The sequence below is a fragment of the Thamnophis sirtalis genome, unplaced genomic scaffold (genome assembly GCF_051295495.1).
Source record: "Thamnophis sirtalis isolate CommonGarterSnake01/CBP01778 unplaced genomic scaffold, rThaSir2_p1.2 scaffold_7, whole genome shotgun sequence".
NCBI classification, from domain to species: domain Eukaryota; kingdom Metazoa; phylum Chordata; class Lepidosauria; order Squamata; family Natricidae; genus Thamnophis; species Thamnophis sirtalis.
Genome location: NW_028261387.1, coordinates 50,302,372 through 50,326,307, shown reverse-complemented (window position 1 = coordinate 50,326,307; position 23,936 = coordinate 50,302,372). Strand labels below are relative to the sequence as shown.

Sequence of the window (23,936 nt, the reverse complement as noted above, 5' to 3'; positions counted from 1 at the left end):
TAGAAGTTACATAGAAAGTCTTATGATTCCAATGGAATCCATTGTATGTCTTGTAAACTAGCAGTTTTAGATTAGAAGGTACACAAAACCACTTGTACCAAATGGAAAGAATGTACAGTTTGCCAAACAGAACCTTCACTTTCAATCCTTCCTCATTCTAGTGTCTTTTAGATGTTGATTGTATAACTCCCATAACCTCTGCCTATTCATCAAGCTGGTATGAGGAGACTTGTACAAATTTTGTAAAATATACCACACTAGGAGAATATCTTTACAGCATAAATCCTGCCTCTCTCTATCCAGTCATCCACTTATTAAAGTAATTGATAATTTACTGTTAATAACCAAACATCTCCAAACATATTGCTGCAGTGAAAGAAACGTAGAAACTGATTCTGAGTCATGGATTTATTTTTAAAAAATTCAAAGAAAATATCACCTGAACAGGAAGAATATAAGACTTGTTAATCTTCCACTGAATGTTATTCTATTTCTTTCAGGTTGGGTAACAAAGCATGCACCATATTTATTTTTTGCTAATATCATCATAAAAGGCAGAAAATAAATTTGATATTAGAAATCATAGAACGGTACCACCATTTTCTCAACAGTACATTTTCATCAGTAATTTGGGATTTTGAGTTTTAAAATATGACACTGCTTATTTCATTACATAAATCACTCTATGTTATATCCTCCAAAGTATTTATGATCAAGAAAGTTCAGGAATGTTGTATACAGATGAGGATGGGGTAGACTCTCCAGTCTTCTTGCAGAGGCCTATAGAACAAATAGACAAAAAATATCTGTAATTGGAATTTCAAGGTAAAATAAATGAAAGCAGAAAAAACTGGAGGTGGGACTTAACATTTTTTTAAAGTTTAATAGCAACCTTCTCTGACGAGGGTATAAAGTTTGGGCTATAGCATAAAAGAATTAATCGTTTTGCTTGCTTGTCCTACAATACCTAAATTGTCTTGCTGGTTGCTATTTTTTTCTGGGGCTTATATTACAATTATATTAACCACAACTTATTTTTGCTCAAAGGCAAAGTGGTAGTTTCCTAAAGATCTGTGAGTTTGGGGAAAACAAGTTAGGTTTTCAGTTATTCAACTGTGGGAATACAATAATGGATTTACCATTGCCTTAATTTAGTTTGACCCATTGTATGTACTGTATATATGTTACTGTTATTCTGAATAAAACTTTGGGAGTTTAACAGTTGGTCCCAATCTTTATTTTTAACATTATATGATACTAAACAAATGTATTGTTAAAGTTTATGACGGATACCATATGAGTGCTCCAGATATTTTTTCCCATTCCAAGCCTTCCCTTTCAAATAGAAAGACATCATGAAAGATAATCATTCCAAATTCAGAGTCATTTCAAAAGTATTTTCAGTTAGTCTCAGCATATATTAGTAGCACTTGCAATGGCATAGAAATTTCATAGGATTTATTTCATAATAGGAAAACCACAAATTCTGAATGCAGCTAATAAGGGGACAATCAATTCTAAGCATGTCCATTTTCTCGTCAAGAGTCACTCTTGCCTAATTAATACTGCATCCCATGATCAAAATAACTCTTCACCTTATATCCTTCACCAATTCTCTCAGTTTTTATTTTGCTACATGTATAATCATTCCTGTGCAGTGCCATGATGATACTTACAATATGTTTAACTCTCATATTTTAAACCAATCATTCCTATTCATTGTTGGGTCTCTGAATACGCCAGTCATTTTATCTGTGCTCTGTTGTCTCTACCACCACAGTCATGTCACTTCATGGAATTATGTTTTTACCTAGGTCAGTCAGTCACTCACTCACTCTCACTCACTCACTCTGTTGCACAGTGTCATCCCCCCCCCCCAAACATACATAATATTGCCATTCAGTGGACCATAACAAGAAATTATCACCAAACGTTTTTCTACTTTTCATACACATCTACAACAACCTAAATTCCACTAATTCATGAGAAAGCATACATTTTAGCTCTTTCATTTATATACCTTCACTTCCATGCATGTGTTCATCAACTCAAGTCTAGAAGATCAGATCTATTTACTCTTTTCCATTTCTTTGTGTCACACAGACACAATATATTTTCCTTTCAATTCCTTTAATTCATACATTCAGGTTCTTCACTATTTACACCTCTTAGATTCTAAGTCATAGTCTTCCATATAGAGTAGTCCTTTACTTACAACAGTTCATTTAGCACTGAAAAAATGTGTCTTATGACCGTTTTTCACAGTTACAACCTTTGCAGCATCCCCATGATCGTGTCCCAAGGTCATATGATCACTTTTTTGTGACCTGACAAAGTCAATAGGGAACTTAACAACTAGATTACTAATTTATCAACTGCAGTGATTCACTTAACAACTATGGCAAGAAAAGGGACAAAACTCATTTAACAAAACTCTCAACACCACAAGTTTTGGGGTCAACTGTGGTTGTAAGTTGAGGACTACCTATATCATGGCCATTCCCAGATGGAACTAAATATTAACCTCTGCCATTCACCATGGCTTTTCTCAGTTGAGGTTTTCGTGTTATACTTTATGTTATACTTAGGAAAGGAAATGTGTACATGGGGTTACTAGCCTTACATGTGTAGCTGACATCTATGTCACATGCAAGATTGTTTATTAATTTTGTCCCATGCATACTCACAATTATATACAAATTCAAAAGTAGTTAGCGTTATAATTGCATATAGTTACGCTGGGGGTTATGTTTTTACATTTTTTATGTTTTAATTTGAGGACTTTCCATGTATTAACTGATATTGTATGGTACTTTCTTGTTAGCCAGCTTCAAGTCTTTTTCCTCTAGAAATACATTAATACTAGTCATGTTTCACCCTGTAAATTTTCTTCATCCTAACCCCAGAATATAAATTGGCAATGAGGTTTAGATAATGGAAAGTTAAACTTTAATCTACTCCTAACTTTAATGGATACTGTAATGATTTGTAATGCTGCCCCTGGGAATTCACGTCCTACTTTCATCTATTTTTATTAACATTTGTTGTTATTACTGATATTTTAGTGTTGGTTATTTTTAATCTTGTTAATGAGATAATGTAGGTGAAAAAAGTTCAAAACGTTTATTTCTATATGCATTATAACTGGATATTATATGATCATTTTATCTTTAAGAATCGGTACCTCCCCAGCCTTTTCTTCTGTTATATCTTTTTAGATTTTAAACCTGAGAGCAAGGACTGTTTCTTTTTAACGACCTCAAAATCAAAGTGAGAGTTAATCTGTCTGAAGAGCAGTGGTATTAATACATTACCTCAGTTCATTAAAACACTCTTTAGTTTATTCACAAGGGGGTTGATTCCTTGACCACAGAAATTGCCTGAGAAGTCATCCAGACCAAGAGTCCAGACCATGGCTCCTCCATACTCTTTCGTCTTCAAAAACTCAGTCTACAAAGATAAACAGCAGCTTTTAGTGTTAGCCAAGCTGAAATTTATATTGAATGAATAACATTAAGGGGAAAAAACCCTATAATCACTTCTACTTCCACTATGATGACTAAGTGAGTGCTCTGGTCACTGTGTTCAAAACTGACTCACTGAGAAACAAGCATGTTTAAATTGTATAACAATACAAAGATGTTTAGATTTAGATCTAATACACGGAGTGATACACGAAGCTGGACATTTGACCAGGAATACTTCATGCTATGTTTTGTTATAAAGTTCAGCGGTTCTATGTGAATCTTAAGTAGAGCTGATGTATATGAGCTGCAAACATTCTGACTATCACTAGATGGCCATAAAAAGCAGTTGCTGTCATTTTATAGCCCTTTATTAGTTGTCTGGATTTTTGCAACCCAGAGATGGTGATCTTGCCTTAACGCTCTGACTTTGTTTACAAAAAAATCTTTGTATTATTCAATGGCATCAGGCCCAGATAAGAATTTATACTACGTAACAGCATAGGATAACTTTAATAAGCAGATGGAACTTTTCCGTGTATATTCTATATTGGAACTTAGTCATTATTTTATTTCATTGGGTAAACTAGGTTTAACCCAATAATTATTACACAAAATGACAACTTACTTTAAACTGAAAACTTTTCTCATTATCATATGCAACCCATTCTCCATTTTTGAAAGCATATGGAACCTTCTGTTCCTCAATCCATGCTTTGCTAGCTCCTTGTAAGAATGCACAAACCTGTCAAAATGATCAAAGCGTTTCAAGAGAGAGAACAAAACAAAGCAAAACTGTTTTTACAATATTTCCCCATTGGAATTAATTGCTATTAAAGAGTATTGTAGTTTGTGTGCTCAAATTTTAACCAACAGCAGTTTCTTAAAAAAAATAGATCTCAGTAGTATAAGAATAGGAAGAATAGGACAAAAGATGGCTCAATTGATAGCCAAGAAAATGTTCTAATAATTAGTGGGGAGAGAAATCCCAATTTAAGTCACTTAAATTACAGTAAACAAACAATTTGGTTCTGTAAATTCCATTAAATGGTGACATTGCTCCTAACATGAACAGAATTATATTGCTAAGATTTTTTTGTTGTTGTTAGGTTTTGGTATTTTGGCCTATCTTTCAAGTATTTTAGAGACACATTCATAGAATTATTTCTGTTTACTCTTTGTACAAACTCAAAGCAAGTAAAGCCAAGAGAGAACAATTTATCCATGGCCATTTTATAAAGTTACCTATGGAAAGTTCAGCCTTAGGTCCACCTTGATAATAGAATGAAACTGGCTTCTCACTATTTTCTTGTGCAAGTTTATTAGTAAATTAGTAATTTCCCAACCTAGCCAAGGCCCCTGGGATTTCCTGAAAATCATCTATCCAAGCCTAAGCCAATCAAAACCTTAGTTTCTGGAGATTAGCCAAGGAAAATCAGGGGTTGCCATCTAGTTAGATAAATTATTATTATTTTTAATAAAATGAAGGGCATTTACCTCGTAATATGCCAGGACACCAGAATCTTTGGTATAGACTCCAGGACTGCCTCCACCAGAGGCTGGAGCACCAACATTAGTATTTGTACTAGAAAGTCTAAAAGTACGTGCATATGTTGGATACCCCATCATGAGTTTTTCAGATGGTGCTCCACTGTCATTCCAATATTTCATTGCATATTCCTACAATACAGAAACAAACAAACAAACATGATATACATACAGTCTGTTCACAGTACAAAGCAGGGTAGAGGAAGATCAAGAACAGTATGATCATTTATTAGTCCGTTCGGCAGGAAATCATACAGCAAACCACACCAGATGGATAAATAAATGGGCCCATGTTTCACTTCCCAGTTTTAGTGTTTGATGGAAATGAGAACAAAAGGAGAAGCTATGGTTGGAACAAATGCCTTTTGCAAATAAATAATAGTAATCATCATCATCATCATCATCATCATCATCATCATCATCATCATCATCATCATCACAGGTATAGCCCAGGTATTTATTGCTTTTATGATGTTTCCTCCACTGAATTTGGACTTTAGTATCTTGCGAATTCTTTGACTGTACTTGGCTGAAGTTGATTCCTTGATTTTATTATGCATTAGGTCAGAGGCCTCTAAGAGCAATAAATACCTGGGCTATACCTTTGATTCGAAACTCTGCAGGAATAATTGACTAGACCCAGATGGAGTTGGACAATTTGGACAGTAAAACAAGGAAGCTTATGACAATGAATCATGCCTTGTGCCCTAAAAGTGATGTTGACTGATTACATCTACCAAGAGCAAAGGGTGGTCGAGGATTCCTACAAGTAAAGCAGATTGTGGAAGAAGAAAGACAAAGCTTGAATGACTACATCCAGAAAAGTGAAGAACCAATGATTAAGGAAGTAAATAAAGGAGGCCTTTTGAAGACAACCAAGTCGAAAGCTGAATACAAGAAAGAAGTAATTGAGAAGTGAGCTGAAAATTGGAAAATCAAAGCTATCCATGGCCAATACTTGAAAAGGATTGAAGGCAAAGCCGACCAAAAGCTAACTTGGAACTGGTTAAGATCAGGAGAACTGAAAAAAGAAACAGAAGGCTTTATTTTGGCAGCTCAAGAAGAAGCCTTAGCCACAAATTGCATGAAGACAAAAATTCAACATACCAACAGCAAATGCCGCCTCTGTAATGAGAAAGATGAGACAGTTGATCATTTGATCAGTGGGTGCAGCAAAATTTCACAAACTGACTACCAACAATGCCATGACCATGTTGCTAAGATCATTCACTGAAAACTGTGCCAGAAGTTTGGATTTGACTGGGAACATCAGGTTTAGAAGGTTTTAAAGAATGAGAAAATCAGGTGGCAGAGGATTATTACAAGTGAAGCAAACAATTGAAGAAGAAAAACATGCACTGGCTGATTATTTAAAAGAAAGTCAAGAACATCTATTAATTGAAGTAAAGAACAAAAATCTACTGAAGGCCCAACAGACGAAACAAGAATACAGAAAAGATGTGATAAAATCAAGAATGGAGAGTTGGCAGAACAAAGCACTGCATGGCCAATTTCTGGAAAAAATAAAAGATAAAGTGGACAGTGAACAAACTTGGTTATGGTTAACAACAAGTACATTAAAGAAAGAAACAGAGTCACTAATCCTGGCTGCGCAAGAACAAGCTATCCTCACAAATGCCATTAAGGCCAAAATCAAAAAATCCTCGGATGATGCCAAACGCAGACTTTGCAAAGAAGCTGGTGAAACTGTTGATCACATACTCAGCTGCTGTAAAAAAAATCACGCAGACTGATTATAAATTGTGGCACAATTCAGTAGCACAAATGATCCATTGGAATTTGTGCAAAAATTATAATATTAAAACAGCAACAAACTGGTGGGAACATCAGCCTGAAAAAGTCACCGAAAATCAGATGGTCAAGATCTTGTGGGATTTCCGTATACAGATAAAATACTGGCCAGACATCACACTGGTTGAGAAAAATAAGGTCACAATCATAGACATCGCAATACCAGGTGATAGCAGGGTCGCTGAGAAGGAACATGAAAAAATCGCAAAATACCAGGACTTAAAAATCGAAATTCAACGACAATGGCACAAACCAGCAGTGGTAATTCCAGTGGTAATTGGCACACTGGGTGCTATTCCAAAAGCACTGGAATTACATTTAAAACAGTTAAAAATTGACAAAATCACCATTAGTCAAATGCAAAAAGCCGCACTGCTTGGATCTGCACGCATATTACGAAAATACGTTACGACGTCCTAGGCCCCTGGGTGGGGTCCGATTAGTAACCAATGCCAAATCCAGCGAAACAACTGCCCGCTGTGATACAATTGTATAATAATAATAATAATAACAACAACAACAATCAGCTGATGTTTGCAGCAGCCTTCATAACCACCAAAGAATTGGGTTTAAAAATACAAAAGAACCAAAGAGGCAAGAAGAGGAAGCCTAAATGGAAAATTCAGTTGGAATATGAAGATCAAAAAATTTCGTGGAGACTTGAGCAACTTGAAGAACCTAAGGCAAGGTCAGCTAAAGAACAAGCAGGTCAAAAGCTTTAGAGAATGAGAAAGTCAAGATCTTGTGGGACTTCAGAATTCAGACTGACAGACACTTGGCCCACAACACACCTGACATAACAATCGTTAAAAAGAAAAAAAGTATGGTTCATTGACATTGCAATACCTGGAGATGCACGAATTGAAGATAAACAGCAAGAAAAAAATCAGAAAGTACCGGGACCTGCAAATTGAAGTTGAGCGACTGTGGAAAAAGAAATCATGTGTTGTCCTGATTGTAAATGGAGCCCTTGGAGCAATACTTAAAGGGCTACCTCGCTATTTGCAAATTTTAAATTTATCAGACTTGAACATTCTGATTCTATAAAAAACCACCCTACTTGGAACAGCTTATATCCTCCAATGTTATCTTAACAATTCCTAGGTCCTTGGTTAGGACTCAAGCTGTTGAGCTACCAACCATCCCCATAGGCTGTGAATCTCACCAACGATTAAACACATAATAATAATAATGAAAAAGTTATCGAAAATGAATAGGTGAAGATCTTGTGGGACTTTCTAATACAAACGGATCGTCATTTGGAGCACAACACGCCAGATATCATGGTTGTAGAGGGCCGAAGTGTACAGTTTATTGATATTGCTGTTCCAGAGTCAAAGAAAAAGAACTAGAAAAAATAATGAAATATCGCGACCTGGCCATTGAAACTACACTGCTATGCATGAAGCATGAAACAGCGATACCCATTGTCATCGGGGCACTTGGCACAATGCCCAAGAATTTTACAAGATACATCATCAAATTGCAGCTTCCTGCAATAACACCAGCAGAACTGCTTAAAACTGCGCTACTCGGAACATCTTATATTTTAAGAAGGTACTTGATTGATACTCAAAATACTGGCAGCAAACTGTATCAACCATAAGCACCAAGTCTCTGGTATTTGTATTGCATTTTTTGATGTTCAGTTGGCTGAGTTTCATGTTTAATGAATAAAGTATATAATAATAATATTGGTTTCAGCCTTCTTTCTATCGTTCCTTGAGCTAACACTTCTTTTTCAGATTTAATGATTAAATGATTAAAAATGCTTTCAAGTGCTTACAGTGTACATCATGCTCAATGCATTGTGATCTTTGCATATCATGTTCAGTGCTTCCTAAGTTTAAAAAAATGAGAATTCAAATAGATGAATTAACTAACTTGTGGCCCAGATTTAAGTGACCCATTAGTTACAGTACTAGGTTGTTTATATGGTGCAAATCATGTTACAGCCAGAGCTTGCTTAATCCTTTCTCAATTACTGTACCCAACTCAGGCTGCCTTGTATTTAGGAAGTCTAAGACAATTTCATTTCTTCTTCTGCATATCTTTTGTCTTTTGTCAGTAAGATAGCAATTTTAGCATGATGGGATAAAAGCATTCTGCTTTTGCTGAGACGTAGTCAATTCAAACCTGTTTTGATTTTTACATACATTTACATCAGATATCTTGAGTTTCATCAGTTTTCTACATATGTTTGCATTGCTTAATCAAATTCCCACTATTAGAACTACAAAAGCGATAACAGATCTTTATGTTGCTATTTTTCTTACACAATTGTAGAAGGGAACTGGGTCATAGTCTATTAAACCTTGATGCAGTGGGCTGTTGTGTCCTGTCACTGGAGCCCAACTTCCATGGAAATCATAAGTCATCACATTGATAAAATCAAGATTCCTGAATGCAAATTAAAATAAAGGTCAAAATTAAGGAACAATAAACAAACAGCCAGTATAAAGCATCAAATAACAATAGCTATTTGGGAACATAAAAATATATGTAATGGTAAGCTATAGCAGGATGTAGTAAATGATCTTTAGAAAGCTATAAGAATCCTTAACTGAAATACCCTATATATCACTTTTTTTCCAATCTGGCCCTAAGAGATAGGATAGATGGAACATCTCATCATCCCACAGTTTGTTATCTGATCTTGCAGAGGTAATATTTCAAACAGTGGTACCTTAGTATTCAACTGCTTTGAAACTCATCAAATTTGGTACTCAATGCATTTCGATATGAAAATGTTGTCCTGGTATTCATGTTCATTTGGTACTCAATGCACAAGCTAGAACATATCAGTGTCAGCTGCCCTCCCTAGATTATTCCTTATGAGAAAAAATTGTTTGGTACTCATCATTTTTTATACTCATCTCGTCTCCCAGAACCAATTAAGGATGAGTACCAAGGTACCTCTGTAACTTCATATTGGACCTCTTCTCTTAGATTGCATGACCTACTTTCCCAATGCAGGCACTTCATATGCAACATCTATGGTTGTTTTGCTTGCAGATACAGCCGCTGAAAGCAGGAGCTGTGGATTTCCAGTTTGTTCACTCTCTCTCCTAAAGCCTGCTGATAGTTCCTGCAGAGGGAAACAGAAGCAGCAGTAGTTACTATTGCTCACTTACAAGAGACCAGGAAATGTTTCAAAGGAAGCTTTTTCATGTTAGAAATCTAACATGTTCTCAGTGTAGGCAGAGCAAAATGTTTCAGCAACTCCCAATTCCAACCACCTGCATTCACATTTTGTTTTCTTTCCCTCCTTCACAAGAAAACTAACTGATCAAGCTCCTTGTCCTTTTAGAGGTGCGCTAAACAAGGAATAGAAGAGGATCTAAATAAGCCTGCAAGTCCAACATACAGTACTCCTTTCTCACTATCTTTGGGTAGTATAGTGGAGTCATAAGGGCATACTGAAATCTTTTTTGCAACATGAGAGGAATGATGGAGAAGGTTCTAAGGCAGCTTCCCAGGAGAGGAGCAATGGCGTGCATTCCAGATTGTAGCTTTAAGCTCCAATCTTATTGCATTTAACTTGGAAAATAAGCATCCCTGAATTCAGTCAAATTTATTTCTAAGTAGACATGCACAGAATTGTACTGTTAATCATGAAAGAGTGTAGGAATATTTGTAAATAATACAAAAATGTAGTTGGATCATCAGTCCTACCTTTGCTCGTACTATGTATTTTGCCATTCTAAATAAATGAAGGTTATCTATAAATACATAAGTACTTCATACAGGCTCAAAAATATGCTGTCCTTTTATTTGTATACTCTATCAATAAAATATGCATTCTAAGACTGGGTTCTAGAGCAACATTGTGATAAGAGCAAAATTCTGAACAGCAGATCTTAATTGGACATTGATTTTCAATTTTAATTTTAAAATAAATTTTACTGCAGTTTCACTGTTGTTGATTTCAGAAGGGCATTCATTGCAGAATATCAAAACACACAGTTTAAACAGCCTACAAGATTCTTTTATGGAAATTTCAATTAAAAGTTTATGTTTTCGGTCTCTCACCTGAATCAGAATGGTAAAGAGGTGTTTGTCCTCTGGAGGGCTACCTTTGGTACCTGGGTATTCCCAGTTCAGATCCAGACCATCAAATCCATACTCACGGAGAAAAGATATAACTGATGAGATGAATGTCTGGCGATTTGCTGAAGATGATACCATTGTAGTAAATCTAGAAGACATACATTATTTTTGGACAGCATACTTTTCAATGTTCATTGGCATGTACCTCTTTTTTATTTCTACAGAACATCATGAACCATAGTTAGAGATTGGCAAGATCCAGCACCTACCCCCCCCCCTTTATAAATAATAATAGAAAATGCTCCATTTGCTTCCATGTTCAACCAAATATTTTTATAGTTAGCAGGGAAATCTACATGTCCCAAATTATACTTTAAGTAGTTAACTATTCCATTTTATTAAAAAGTGTTATGTGAAAGCCTCAGCTGATCAGACTCTTGATGGTCAATGGAGATCAATATTCATAGATCTACCTATTGATGACTATGGTGTATAGCACTTTGTAATTCAGAATGGAATAGGAGTATTTGAGAAGGCAGGACCTTTTGAGAAGAGGAAGATGCATGGTCTAATCTCATGGATAATGCACGGATGAGGTTAGGAATATGTTAAAATACAGGTGGTTTTGTGCAGTTTGTTTTACATGTATAAGGAGAATGCTGATACTGTTCCCTGTTACAAAACAAATGTCAGAATAGTAAATATTATATATAGGGTGAGGAATTATTTGTTAAGTGTGATGGGAGTGGTATTTCACAGAATTCTGACAGAAAGAGTAGCAGAGTTACAATGAACAAAATTTGGAAAGAACAGTGTAGTTTTCTGCTAGATAAGGATTGTGTGGTCCAGATCTTTGTTCCTTAGTAGTTCATTAAAAGTAATGATGAGTATGCACGTATTATATGTATGAATTTGAAGAACTGGGACTTATTCTCCAAGTCTAAAGGTCCTTCCTCGTGGCTTCATTAAAGTTTTATCCACCAGTCCTTCAGTCAACTGCAGACTATACCTGCATAAAGTTTTCTGCTCCTACTGGTGGTCTCTATCCTGGAAAATGCTTAAAAACAGTGCTGCTCATATTTACTGTGTGTACAGGCACATTAAATACAGAGATTGGTGGATTTCCCAATTTTATTTCCTTCTCCTTCTGCAAAATACCATCAGTTAGTGAAAAGTATCTACCATTCACTCTCCTTAATATGGAATGAGAATAGACTTGCTAAAAAGGTGAGTTTTGATAAATGGCTAGATTGCCAAGTTCAAGCAAGTATTTTGATGATGCTTCCACAGACAGCCTAACAAAACTTGATATAATTTGGACTCCTTTGCAACATAGAATCAGTGCTATTTTAGAACAGCATTGTGTTCAAAAACATAGTAAATAACAGCAAAGAAATGAGAACTACACCAAGCAAGAACAGAGAGACAAATAGGTCTTTCTCTCCTTCTTTACCATGTACCACCAATGCTGCCACACAAATGAGCTGATCCACATCTCTGAGTTGATGATTGGAAAATAATGTCTGGGGACTGTAGGGGAGGAAATATGGCCAATGAATGCCCGGCTGATCCCACCCAACTGAGTCATTGACAGATTGGAAAGTACAATGTGAAGCATATGAGATTATATCCTTTGTAAAATCCATGCTGGGGTAGGAGAAAAGCATAAAGACTAGTATGATAAAGGCATGTAAGTCTGATTCATGCCTGGATTGGGAAATAGACAAAGGCAGCATAGGAAAAAAAGTTATCCCAGCATTTTTATACTGCAATTATAACAATTAAGGAAAAATTATTACACAAGTTTCTCTATCGTGCCTTAAATGTCACATTACAAATTACCAACAAAGCAATGTAACATGAAGATAGGGGTAATGTTGCAGAAAAGGAGGAGTTAACACATAGAGTCACTGCTATTTCCAAAGCCAAACTAGCTTAAACTGGCCAAGGCAAAAGAAGAGAAGTGTCATTCTGTCAGAGTTTTCAGCTTGTTTTGTTTGTTTTCACCAGTGAAAGCAGTGGTGTAGAAAATTAGCTGTGAAGCCTTCAGACTGAAGAGCAAAATCCAAATTTTATAGGAGAAATTGAGATACTTTAGACTGAGCAGTAACACTGTTTGCTTGACTTCCCTACAGAACTTTCAATGTATGTAAATGTGGTTTCCATCATCTTTTTGCCAGCAGAATTCCTTCCCAGCTGCAGAGATGGAATCTCCATCCCTTCCTATCTCTTTTAGACCAGATTAAAAATCACATCGTTACAAATATATGGCCTCTTTCAGTGGAAACGATTAGGAGAAAAGTCTTACTTTTGGTTATTAAAGGTTCCCCCTCCAACTGCCAGCAATGTGCGTAAATTGCTATTTCTGGAAAGCAAGAAAAATAATATAAACATTCTGTGTATATTGACAGTCAACAAAATAATGTACAGTATGTCTTGAAAAATTATCCCGAGATTCCTATCAATTGTTTCTTTTTTATGTGTACCAGTAGTTTTATATGTATCAGTAGCTAGAATGCAGTAGCAGGCTACTTCTGCTGATTTCTCTCTTCTTGGTTTTGTTAGCCGCCCTGAGTCCCTCGGGAATAGGGCGGCATACAAGTCGAATAAAACCTTCAAACCTTCAATTTCTATCTGCCTGTAGTTTGGCCGTTCGATTCTCACTGGCTCATGGTTGACTCAGCCTTCCATTCTTCCAAAGTCGATAAAATCAGGACCCAGATGGTGGGAGATAATATGCTGACTCTGTAAACTGCTTAGAGGGATTGTAAAGCACTGTGAAGCGGTATATAAGTCTGTGCTATTGCTATTGCTACTGCTACTGCTTTGAAGAAAATTTTGTGCCAAGGTTTATTGACACAGTAGAGATTAAAGAAACCATACATGATAGATCAGAACATAAAAGGCTTTTAGATTCTTGGCTTCTCTGGCACTTCCAATATAGAAGACCATTTCCCCTTTCTCTTTCTCATTGATATTTCCAATATAATGAATCTAAATATTTAAGGCTTATGTTAGTATTATTTTAATTAGATAATAATTTACTCTGATTCTTTAAATTATTATTTTCTCCTGGATGAAAGAACTTCGGGTCTATCTATCTCACACTGAACAAGTGAAAGCCTCTGGCTAGCTGGTAATTATGTTTGTAACAGGCTAAAGCAGTGGTGGGTTTCAAATTTTTTTAGAACCTCTTCTGTAGGTGTGGCCTGCTTTGTGGGAGTGGCTTGCCGGCCATGTGACAGGGTGGGAATGGCTTGCTGGCCATATGACTGGGTGGGTGTGGCCAACTTGTAAAATGTGGTGAAACTCACTTAACAACGCTCTTGCTTAGCAACCAAAATGTTGGCTCAGAAACTCTGGCATTTGAAGCACACAAGTCTTAAAGCTGTGAAGTTACAAGACCCTGGCACCCCTAACCCTTTAGAAAAAATACTCCAGGGGTGTTCAAACTTGACAGCTTTAAGACTTGTGGACTTCCTCCTCTCGCTCTTCATCTTGATGATGCGCTGACGGGCGGGGGGAGGGAGCTGGAACCGGTTCTAAACAGCACTGTAGATTTGTGGAACCTCTTCTATAGAAGAGGTTAGAACTGGCAGAAACCCACCCCTGGGCTAAAGATATATATATATATAAACACTCATAACTAACATTTGCATTTTCCTAATGGTAAAAGAGAGAAAGAACCATTGGTTTTTAACTTAATACATTCCATTTTATGGGATATATACTAGGGGTATATCTGCAAAAAAAAGATTTGTGTACATTGGTTTGATCCCTAGGAAATATATCCACTCCAAGCAATATCCAATGTTCCTTCATCCAGAAAACATACAATCGGTCTATGTAAAGTTGGTTGTGAATCATCTTGCTCCAAAGAGGGATCCCTAACAGTGTATCAAAAGAGTCTGGCTAAGTTAGGAAGAACCCAAAACTGTACAGAAAGCTCTATAATATCCTCAAAATAATTTGAAAAATAAAGAAAAATACCTATACTCTCAGAACTGAAAAGGGGAAAGGGATCTAATTCATATACATGACACAGCCTGCCCTAACTACTTTATATCTGTCCTAGGCACTGGAATTATGACCATTTGACAATATTAACAATAAATAAGTGTCCACAGTATATAACTTAAGTGATGAGCCATAAGGTCTGAATTAAGTGCTTTTTTCTGTTTTATCTGGTTTGATGCTATCATCTTCACTGATATTGTTACACAAATATATTTTTTCGGAAAATTACTTGCCTGTTCTTTAGGGCATTGAGTTTTCTGTAAAGTATTGCATCATTCCATTCTCTAGTTTTAATTTGATTGTTCTCCATATCCGCAAAAGCAAAAATTAAGTGGGTGCACAGAAATGGATCTATGTTATCTGGGGTGAACGTGGCTGGTTCTTTCCTGTACTGAGCCCAGTTGGTGACATAACAGACAAGCTTGTAGGTAGAACCTGAAAAGAGATGATATTACAAATGGCTAAACTTGCTTGCAGTTTATCTTCACCATAACATTTGTCTTCTTCCCAGATGGAAAAACAGATTTCCCCTTTATTTAGAATAGTGGGAAATGGTAAACTATAAAAAAAATGTAAAGTATGCACATATACACACTTGACCTTTGAGTGCAGTACTGATTCATTCATACAATTAAATTGGAAGTTTGGAAGTTTGGAAGTTTATTAGCATTTGTATGCCGCCCACTCCCTAGGGACTCTGGGTGGCTTATAGACAAACAAGGGAATATATAAAAATTAAAATAGAAATACAATTATTTAAAATTCCACAACATACATACTACTTAAAGTGGGGCTGGATGCTAATCAACAGCCCCAGGCCTGCCGGAACAGCCAGGTCTTAGTGGCTTTACGGAAGGCCAGAAGAGTAGTGAGGGTCCGGATCTCAACGGGGAGATCGTTCCATAGGGCCGGGGCAGCAACAGAGAAGGCCCTCCCCCGGGGGGGTCGCCAGCCGACATTGACCGGCCAATGGTACTCGGAGGAGGCCCAATCTGTGTGATCTTATCAGTCTTTGGGAGGTAAATGGCAGGAGGCGGTCTCTCAGGTAGCCAGGTCCTAAATCATGTAGGGCTTTAAAAGTAACGACTAGCACCTTGAAGTGTGTCCGGAGACCAATGGGGAGCCAGTGCAGCTCGCGGAGGATAGGTGTAACATGGGTGTATCTAGGCACACCCATTATCGCTCACGCGGCTGCATTCTGGACCAACTGCAGTCTTCAAGCACTCTTCAGAGGCAGCTCCATGTAGTGAGTGACCATCCGAAGGGCCTCCCGGTCCAGATAGGGTCGCAACTGGTGCACCAGGCGAACCTGAGCAAAGCCCCCCCTGGTCACAGCCGACAAGTGATGTTCTAACGTCAGCTGCGGATCCAGGAGGACTCCCAAATTGCGAACCCTCTCTGAGGGGTGTAGAGTTTCACCACCACCCCCCAGGCTAAGAGATGGAATAACTGGACCATCCTTGGGATGGAGCATCAATAGCCACTCAGTCTTGTTGGGATTGAGTGCAAGCTTGTTCGCTCCCATCCAGACCCTGACAGCCTCCAGGCACTGGCACATCACTTCTACTGCTTCGCTGAGTTGGCACAGGGCGGACAGATACAGTTGAGTATCATCCGCGTATTGGTGGTATTTAATCCCGTGCCAGCGTATGATCTCGCCCAGCAGCTTCATGTAGATATTAAATAGGAGGGGGGACAGGACCGAGCCCTGCGGCACCCCATAATTGAGGGGCCTAGGGGTTGATCTCTGCCCTCCAACCAACACTGACTGCGACCTGTCCGAGAGGTAGGAGGAGAACCACCGTAGGATGGTGCCTCCCACTCCCACCTCTCGCAACCGTCGCAGAAGGATACCATGGTCAATGGTATCGAAGGCCGCTGAGAGGTCAAGAAGCACTAGAATAGAGGAATGACCTCTATCCCTGGCTCGCCAGAGATCATCAATCAGCGCGACCAAAGCAGTTTCCGTGCCGTAACCAGGCCTGAAACCCAACTGAAAGGGATCCAGATAATCAGATTCATCCAAGGTCCGTCGGAGTTGAAAGGCCACCACCTTTTCAACAACCTTCCCTACGAAAGGGAGGTTGGAGACTGGACGATAGTTGTTCAAAATGGCTGGGTCCAGGGAAGGCTTCTTCAGGAGGGGTCTCACCACTGCATCCTTTAGGGGGTGCGGGAAAGATCCCTCCCAAAGAGAGGTGTTAACAATCCTGTGGAGCCAGCCACATGTCACCTCCCTGCTGGTCGAGACCAGCCAGGAGGGGCATGGGTCGAGTATACAGGTGGAGGCACTCACCACTCCCATGGCCTTGTCCACTTCCTCAGGAGCGACAAGTTGAAACTCGCTCCATAACAACCGATCAAGACCTTCCCCCAGCCCCTCAGCTGGTACCGTCCAAGTGGAGTCCAGGTCTGTCCGGATCTGAGCGATTTTATCCGACAGAAACTGGACAAATTCCTCAGCTCTACCCTGTAAAGGGTCGTCCGCATCCCTCCCTTTCAAGAGGGAGCGGGCTATTCTAAACAGGGCAGCTGGGCGCGATTCTGCGGATGCAATAAGAGTGGAAAAATGCACACATTTTGCCGCCCATATCACCACGAGATAAGTCCTAATATAGGCTCAAATTAAGTCAAATTGAGTCAAATTAAAAGGTTTCTGAAATAATGAGTTTTTCTAAGTTAAGCAGTTTGTTGTATGAAACAGTGACATTATAAGTGACTTTTTTCATAAATGAGACATTAGCAACTTCAGCTAAGAACCAGGAATATTTTGAGAAAAGTAAGAACATTACAGGGAAGGCAGAGGTCATAAGCTTCAATATCACTGTGTGTTCTTTATTTCTGGACCTCAGGAATCAGTCCTTGTCATTATAATCCATTTTTATCTCTTTAAATTCTGCTTCTGGTCATGCTAAGACCGCTTAAGATTTTTTTGAACTGATCTGCTCAGCTAACAAATACAAGTAAAAGAGTCCTACCAAGCTGCAGATTCAGCAGAACAATGAAACCTGCAAAGCAAAAATGTTCAACATCATGAGTAGATAAGGGGTTATAATAGACATATATTATTTATTTCCCAAACCATAGACAGATGATCAAATGAGTCCATAAAATGTGACAAAATAAATATCTGAGATCAACTAAATTCAACAATAAATTACTCATCATGTTTAAAACTATAGTTTTAATGTTCAGGATTGTAAAAAAAAACCTCCATTCATTTCTTTAGCACTATTTTGCTTGTTTGTAATAAGGCTGATTCCTACTTCCCACTTGCCCAGGGACAAGGATGGGCACTTCCACCAGTTTGGGAAGGAACAGGAATGATTGGCTGCATCCTTAGTCCTTCCCTCCTGCAACCTATTGGGAAAGGGACCACTACTTGAGTTTTTTGGCTTTGCATCAAAAGTACTGTTTTTTCATCTATTTTGGAAGGAGCAAGACAGTCTACACTCTGTCTCCTGCCTTTCATTCCATCCTACACGGATGCCTTTGCTTCAGTTGGTTGGTATGTGCTCGGATGGGCCAGGCCCCCTTCCATGGATCTCTGGTCTTTGCCTTCAAGGGCCATTTTGTCCAGGGTAGCTGGGGTGCCTGTTGTGAAAGGCTGAATCTTTGATAGGAGCTTTTGTTTTCTTCTTTTAAATACAGTCTCTGGTGGAACTGTGAAAATTTAGCCACTTCCTCTTCTCCTTTAACTATGTGAAACTTGACAGGGTTCTGCCATGTTTTCCCCCTTTTTTAAAAAAAAAAAGATTGATATTCTTATGCTGCTCTACTCTAAATTTGGCTGCAAATGGTAGAAAGAACTGTAAAATTGGTGTTTTGTCTTCAGAAGTCTTGCTCACTGAAGAAAAAGCAAATACCATTTGATTTTTCTGGCTTTCAAGGAAAAAGAAGCAGAGGAATTATCAATCAGGGATCATGTTGATAATGGTCCAGACAGAACATCTGGCCATGACTGTAGCCAAAAGAAAGGAAGAATGTAAAATCCAGAAAGGGGTTCCTTAAATTGACTTTCTTTCTAGCCAGTTTACACAGAGACAAGTAGGTGAAGGCTGCAGCAGAAAAAAATCTATAAATATGCATGTTTACTCACCAGCCCAAAGTTTTTGATTCATCATTTGGATACCTGCACAAATAAGACAAATAATTACAGAAATGCTTCTGCACTTTCTTAAAAGTTAAGTCCATAATCATGAACATTAGTTCATTTAATGCTTTACTTTTAATGTCTTATTGCAATTACAGAGTTGTAAAAAAGCCAAAACTTAATAAAATTGTTCATTTCATCCTTTCCAAGTTAGCAAGTTTTAATACAGTTGACATTGTAAGTCATTCTCTTCATTCAGCATAATAATCAATGAGGAACAAAAAAGCCTAAACACTTGAAAGCCATTTAAATAGTTCTTCACATACCTATCAGCTTGAGGAAATTTTTGCAATTGAAACAGCCTGACCCTCTCTCCTGTTATGCTTCTGCCCATCTGCAAAGTTCTGGAAAGGAGGAACTTCTCTTATCTCCAGCCTCTGTAGAAATCACTTTGTCTCCACACCCTGATTGTTGGGTGTTTTTTTAAACTTTCAACAGTTCATTATGTTCTGATTAAGTAAACACAAGTGAATCAGGAAGTCAAGCAGACCTAGGGAAAATGCAGACATATCAGCTTGACCTCAATACATGAAAAAAATCCTAGAACAATAATAAAGCAGGGCTTTGAAAGCACTTAGAAAGAAACAAGGTGATTAGTAAAAGCCAGCTTGTTTGTTAAAAACAGGTTATGTAAGCCCAATTTTAAATGCTCTTTTTTGAAGAAAGTAAACCAAGTAAGTGCTATGGATAACACATATTTAGGCTTGGGTTAGGCCATGGATTAAGTTAACCCACTTCCTTCAGAAAGTGGAGCTATATAGAATGGACTGCCAGAGGGTTTCATAGTTGCAGGAATGACTATATGCAACACATGGCGTTTAATGGATGTATATCTATCTGGGGAAATATACAGTACCTCAGGCTTCTGTTTTGGGACCAAATGTACATTTTTATAAATAACTTAGATAATGTCATAAAAGAGATATCTGCAATTTTGCAGATGATACAAGTGGGGATTGGTATTGCTAACACTTCAGAAGACAGAGTCAAGATTCAAAAGAATCCTGCTACAAGTGTTCAGTGGTGGCAAATACAAGATTTTATATCTAAGTTGATAGTACTTTTGAGCAATATCTAAGAGTTAATCGCTCCAAACTCGATTGCAGAAAATACAACTTCAGCAACAGAGTGGTCAAACGCCTGGAATGCTCTGACTTTGTTACATCTTCAAACCCCCACAGCTTCAACCTTAAACTGTCTACCGTGGACCTCACCCCATTCCTAAGAGGTCTATAAAGGGGACCTGCATAAGCACACCAGCATGCCCACCAGTGGTGGATTTCAAAATTTTTTAGAACCTCTTCTGTAGGTGTGGCCCGCTTTGTGGGAGTGGCTTGTCAGCCATGTGACTGGGTGGGAGTGGCTTGTCAGCCATGTGACTGGGTGGAAGTGGCTTGTCAGCCATGTGACTGGGTGGGTGTGGCCAACTTGTAAAATGTAGTGAAACTCACTTAACAACGCTCTTGCTTAGCAACCAAAATGTTGGCTCAGAAACTCTGGCATTTGAAGCACACAAGTCTTAAAGCTGTCAAGTCACAAAATCCTTGCACCCCTAACCCTTTAGAAAACCCCCCCCCCAGGGGTTTTCAAACTTGACAGCTTTAAGACTTGTGAATTTCAACTCCCAGGATTCCTCCTCTCGCTCTTCATCTTGATGATGCGCAGACGGGCGGGGGGAGGGAGCTGGAACCGGTTCTAAACGGTACTGTAGATTTGTGGAATCTCTTCTATAGAAGAGGTTAGAACTGGCAGGAACCCACCCCTGGTGCCCACCATCTCTGTCCTACTGTCCCCATTGTACATGTTTGACAAACTAAAATAAATAAATACTTGGTTTTGAATGAACTAAAAAAAAGAGTCTTGACAGGCCACAAATTCAGCATTAGCCAACAGTATGCTACAGCTGTCAAAACAGCCAATGCAGTCTTGGGTTACATCAAAGAGAGCTAACATGGAGATGACAGGAAGTGATACTTTTACTCTACATTGCAGTGGTCAGTCTGCATCTCCACCTAGAATCCTGTATTCAATTTTGGACATCACAATTTTTATATAATGTAAAACAATGCCCAGTTTGATTATTCTAAACATTATGCAGATATTTTCAATGGATATAGCTCTCCCCTCACAAAGAGTAGCATTTTTTTAAATAAGCCCCATTAAATGTAGTGCTCTACATAGTTGTTCTGAGAGTAAGTTAAATATATGGACTTATTCAGAAGAAATTGGTGAAAACTCTTATAATCTTTTAAGATTATAAGAGCCAGATTCCTTTCTTGCAACTAAAATCAATTGAAGCAGACTTCTTTCAGGAAGAAAAAGCAAAGCAATCACTAGTAATCACATGGGAGAATGAGCACACCGAGATCTGATGCTGGTGAACCTGATAGTGGCACGCAACAATGTTCCCTCTAATTTTTTTTTCAGTGTGAGCAGAAAAGTATAGTGTTTGAGCGGCATATTTTCATGCCTGAGCACCTGAATTTTTTTCACAGATGTCACCTAAGACAACAACGAAATCAGTATTATTTGAAACTCAAAGTTATGTTTATTCAAGGTACCTGCTTAATTAAAAGTGTTATATAATATCAGTATCACTTAACAACGCTCCTGCTTAGCAACCAAAATGTTGGCTCAGAAAGTCTGGCATTTGAGGCACGCAAGTTTTAAAGGTGTTGTTACAAAACCCTTGCACCCCTAACCCTTTAGGGGAAAAAAACTCCAGGGGTCTTCAAACGTGACAGCTTTAAGACTTGTGGTCTTCAACTCCCAGAATTCCTCCCTGAGGGGAATTATATATTTGGACTGTTTCATAGTTACATTAGAGAACTACATTGTTAGAACTTAGCACAAAAGATACCTTTTATCTGAAAATCCAAATAGAGTAAACCTGCTATTATCCCAGAGCACTAATGTCATTTGTCCCAATCTGTTTTACGAGTCTGTATTAAAATAGATAGAAATATTTTCACTAAATTTTATAGATCTATATTTCAGGAACCTATCAGAAGTTAGGGCAAGATAAGAGTGGAAGAATGAATTTTGTTGCAGGTCATGGGGATTTTTTCAGCATCTTAAAAGTGGAGTGCATGTGCATTGAACTAGCAATACCCATTTAATAACAAAAGGAAATGGCTGAATTAAATTTGGTAAAGTTGAAAGGGGGCTGTAAAAAGCTTGTGGTTTTTAAAATCATAGAATCAGAAGGGATACTGGAGGTCTTCTAGTCCAGCCCCTTGTCCAAGGCAGGAGTCTTTATATCATCTGAGACAAATGGCCGTCCAGTCTTTTGAAAACCTGTAGCAAATGAATTAAGATTCAATTGATTTTAATTGTTCTTACTGTCAGATTTCTCCTTATTTCCAGCTTGAGTCTCCTTCTGACAAGTTTCCATTGCTTCTTGTCCTGTCCTCAGGTGCTATTGCTGCCGCCTCCTCCTCCTCCTCCAACAGCACCAACACATTTGCTGCCCAAAGCTCCCGCTGGCGCCCCCACAGCATTGGGTGGAAATCAGGCAGTGCTGTTGGAGGAGGAGGCGGCGAACCAGCCTGCCACCGCCGGCCACCGCCAGCCCTGCTGCTCTTCCCACCCCCTTCCCAGCCCCACAGTCCAGTGGTCGCAGCAGAAGCAGCCCCGGGGCTCCGCTGCCGCTCCCCGCATTTTCTGGACGGGGTCTCACGGGAAGGAATCCCCCTTTGAAGAGCCGTGCTCTTCAAAACAAGTCTGGGGAGGTCCTTTGCAGGCGGCCAGTTGTAGCCGCCTGCAAAGGACTTCCCCACGTTTGCTTTAAAGAAATCTCTGCGCGGCAGATAAAAACTGCTGCGCGGGGTTTTCTTGCCACGTGCGCAGCCGCGCACCTTAGAGGGAACAGTGGCACGCAAAGCTCTCTCTACGGGTACGTAAGCTGTCGCCCAGCTTGCGCACGCCTTACACCATCCAGCTGATTTTTGGGTCTTGCCATGCATGCGGGAGATCCACATGCATGGGCAAGAGGGGGAGCGCAGGGGGAGCGCAAGGAGGTGCGGTGTGCCCCCCCTGCACCCCATTTTTGGTCCCAGGAGGCTTATAGGAAGCCTGCTAGGCCCAAAATGGGCCATGGGGGTGTATGATATTCCCCCAGGCCCATTTTTGGTCCCAGGAGGTTTCAGGGAGGCCTGCTAGGCCCAAAAAGGGGTGCAGGGGGTCGCACATCCATGTGCAGGGGGCGGTGTGCACGCAGGGGATTTGCTTGCGCATTGCATTATGGGTGTGGGCACGTAGACGTGCGCTTTCACAAGCGTGCTAGTGCTTTAGGCACGCGAGGAGAAAAAGGTTGTCCATCACTGGCCTAGTGTGTTATCCAGCAGTGTTTATAAAAGCTGCCAAATCATTTTATATAAATCTTTGTTCAATTAATGCTCAAAAAGCTGCTTTTGATTTTTGATGCAGAGAATATTACCACGGGTGTCAAACGGATGCATCACGCACAGGCCACACCCACACCCAGCTCTGTGAATGGGAAAAACAGTGAAACATCATGTGATGGCAATGTGATGCAGCAAGTTTGACACCTATGATATAGGCAGTTCTTAGCTCAACAATAGTAATTCTCAGAAGGATATAGGCATCCCAACTGCTCATCATTTATGCATGAGCCAGCAGTGTGCTGCAGCTGCCAAAAAAAGCCAATGTAGTCTTAGACTGTATCAACAGAGGGATAGCATTAAGGTCATGACTAGTTCCACTCTATTCCACTAGTGAGAATATTGTGCCCGTTTCTGGTCACCATGATACAAAAAAAAAAGACGTTGAGGCTTTAGAAGAGAAGACCAACAAGAGGTCTGAACATTAAATTGTATCAGGAATAGTTAAGGGAACTAGGTATGTTTAGTCTAATGAAGAGTATTAGGGGT

The 23,936-nt window shown here is 39.0% G+C and overlaps 1 protein-coding gene across 2 annotated transcripts; it reads right to left on the bottom strand.

Moving 5' to 3' along the window:
* Window positions 1-393: 393 nt before the first annotated feature.
* LOC106540196 (acidic mammalian chitinase) lies at window positions 394-19,463 on the bottom strand. Of its 2 annotated transcripts, XM_014055239.2 has the most exons (12): window positions 19,311-19,463; window positions 18,991-19,023; window positions 17,870-17,899; window positions 15,125-15,326; window positions 13,183-13,239; window positions 10,857-11,022; window positions 9,788-9,912; window positions 9,101-9,224; window positions 4,962-5,144; window positions 4,093-4,209; window positions 3,315-3,450; window positions 394-780 (listed from the first exon to the last, which is right to left on the bottom strand). In XM_014055239.2, exons 2-11 carry the CDS (start codon window positions 19,013-19,015, stop codon window positions 3,316-3,318), a joined length of 1,164 nt encoding a protein of 387 aa, XP_013910714.2. In that variant the 5' UTR covers window positions 19,016-19,023; window positions 19,311-19,463; the 3' UTR covers window positions 394-780; window position 3,315. The 2 variants fall into 2 exon arrangements, with proteins under 2 accessions (XP_013910714.2, XP_087576113.1); XM_087719987.1 differs by lacking the exons at window positions 17,870-17,899; window positions 18,991-19,023; window positions 19,311-19,463 and adding an exon at window positions 17,684-17,831.
* Between the last annotated feature and the right edge of the window lie 4,473 nt (window positions 19,464-23,936).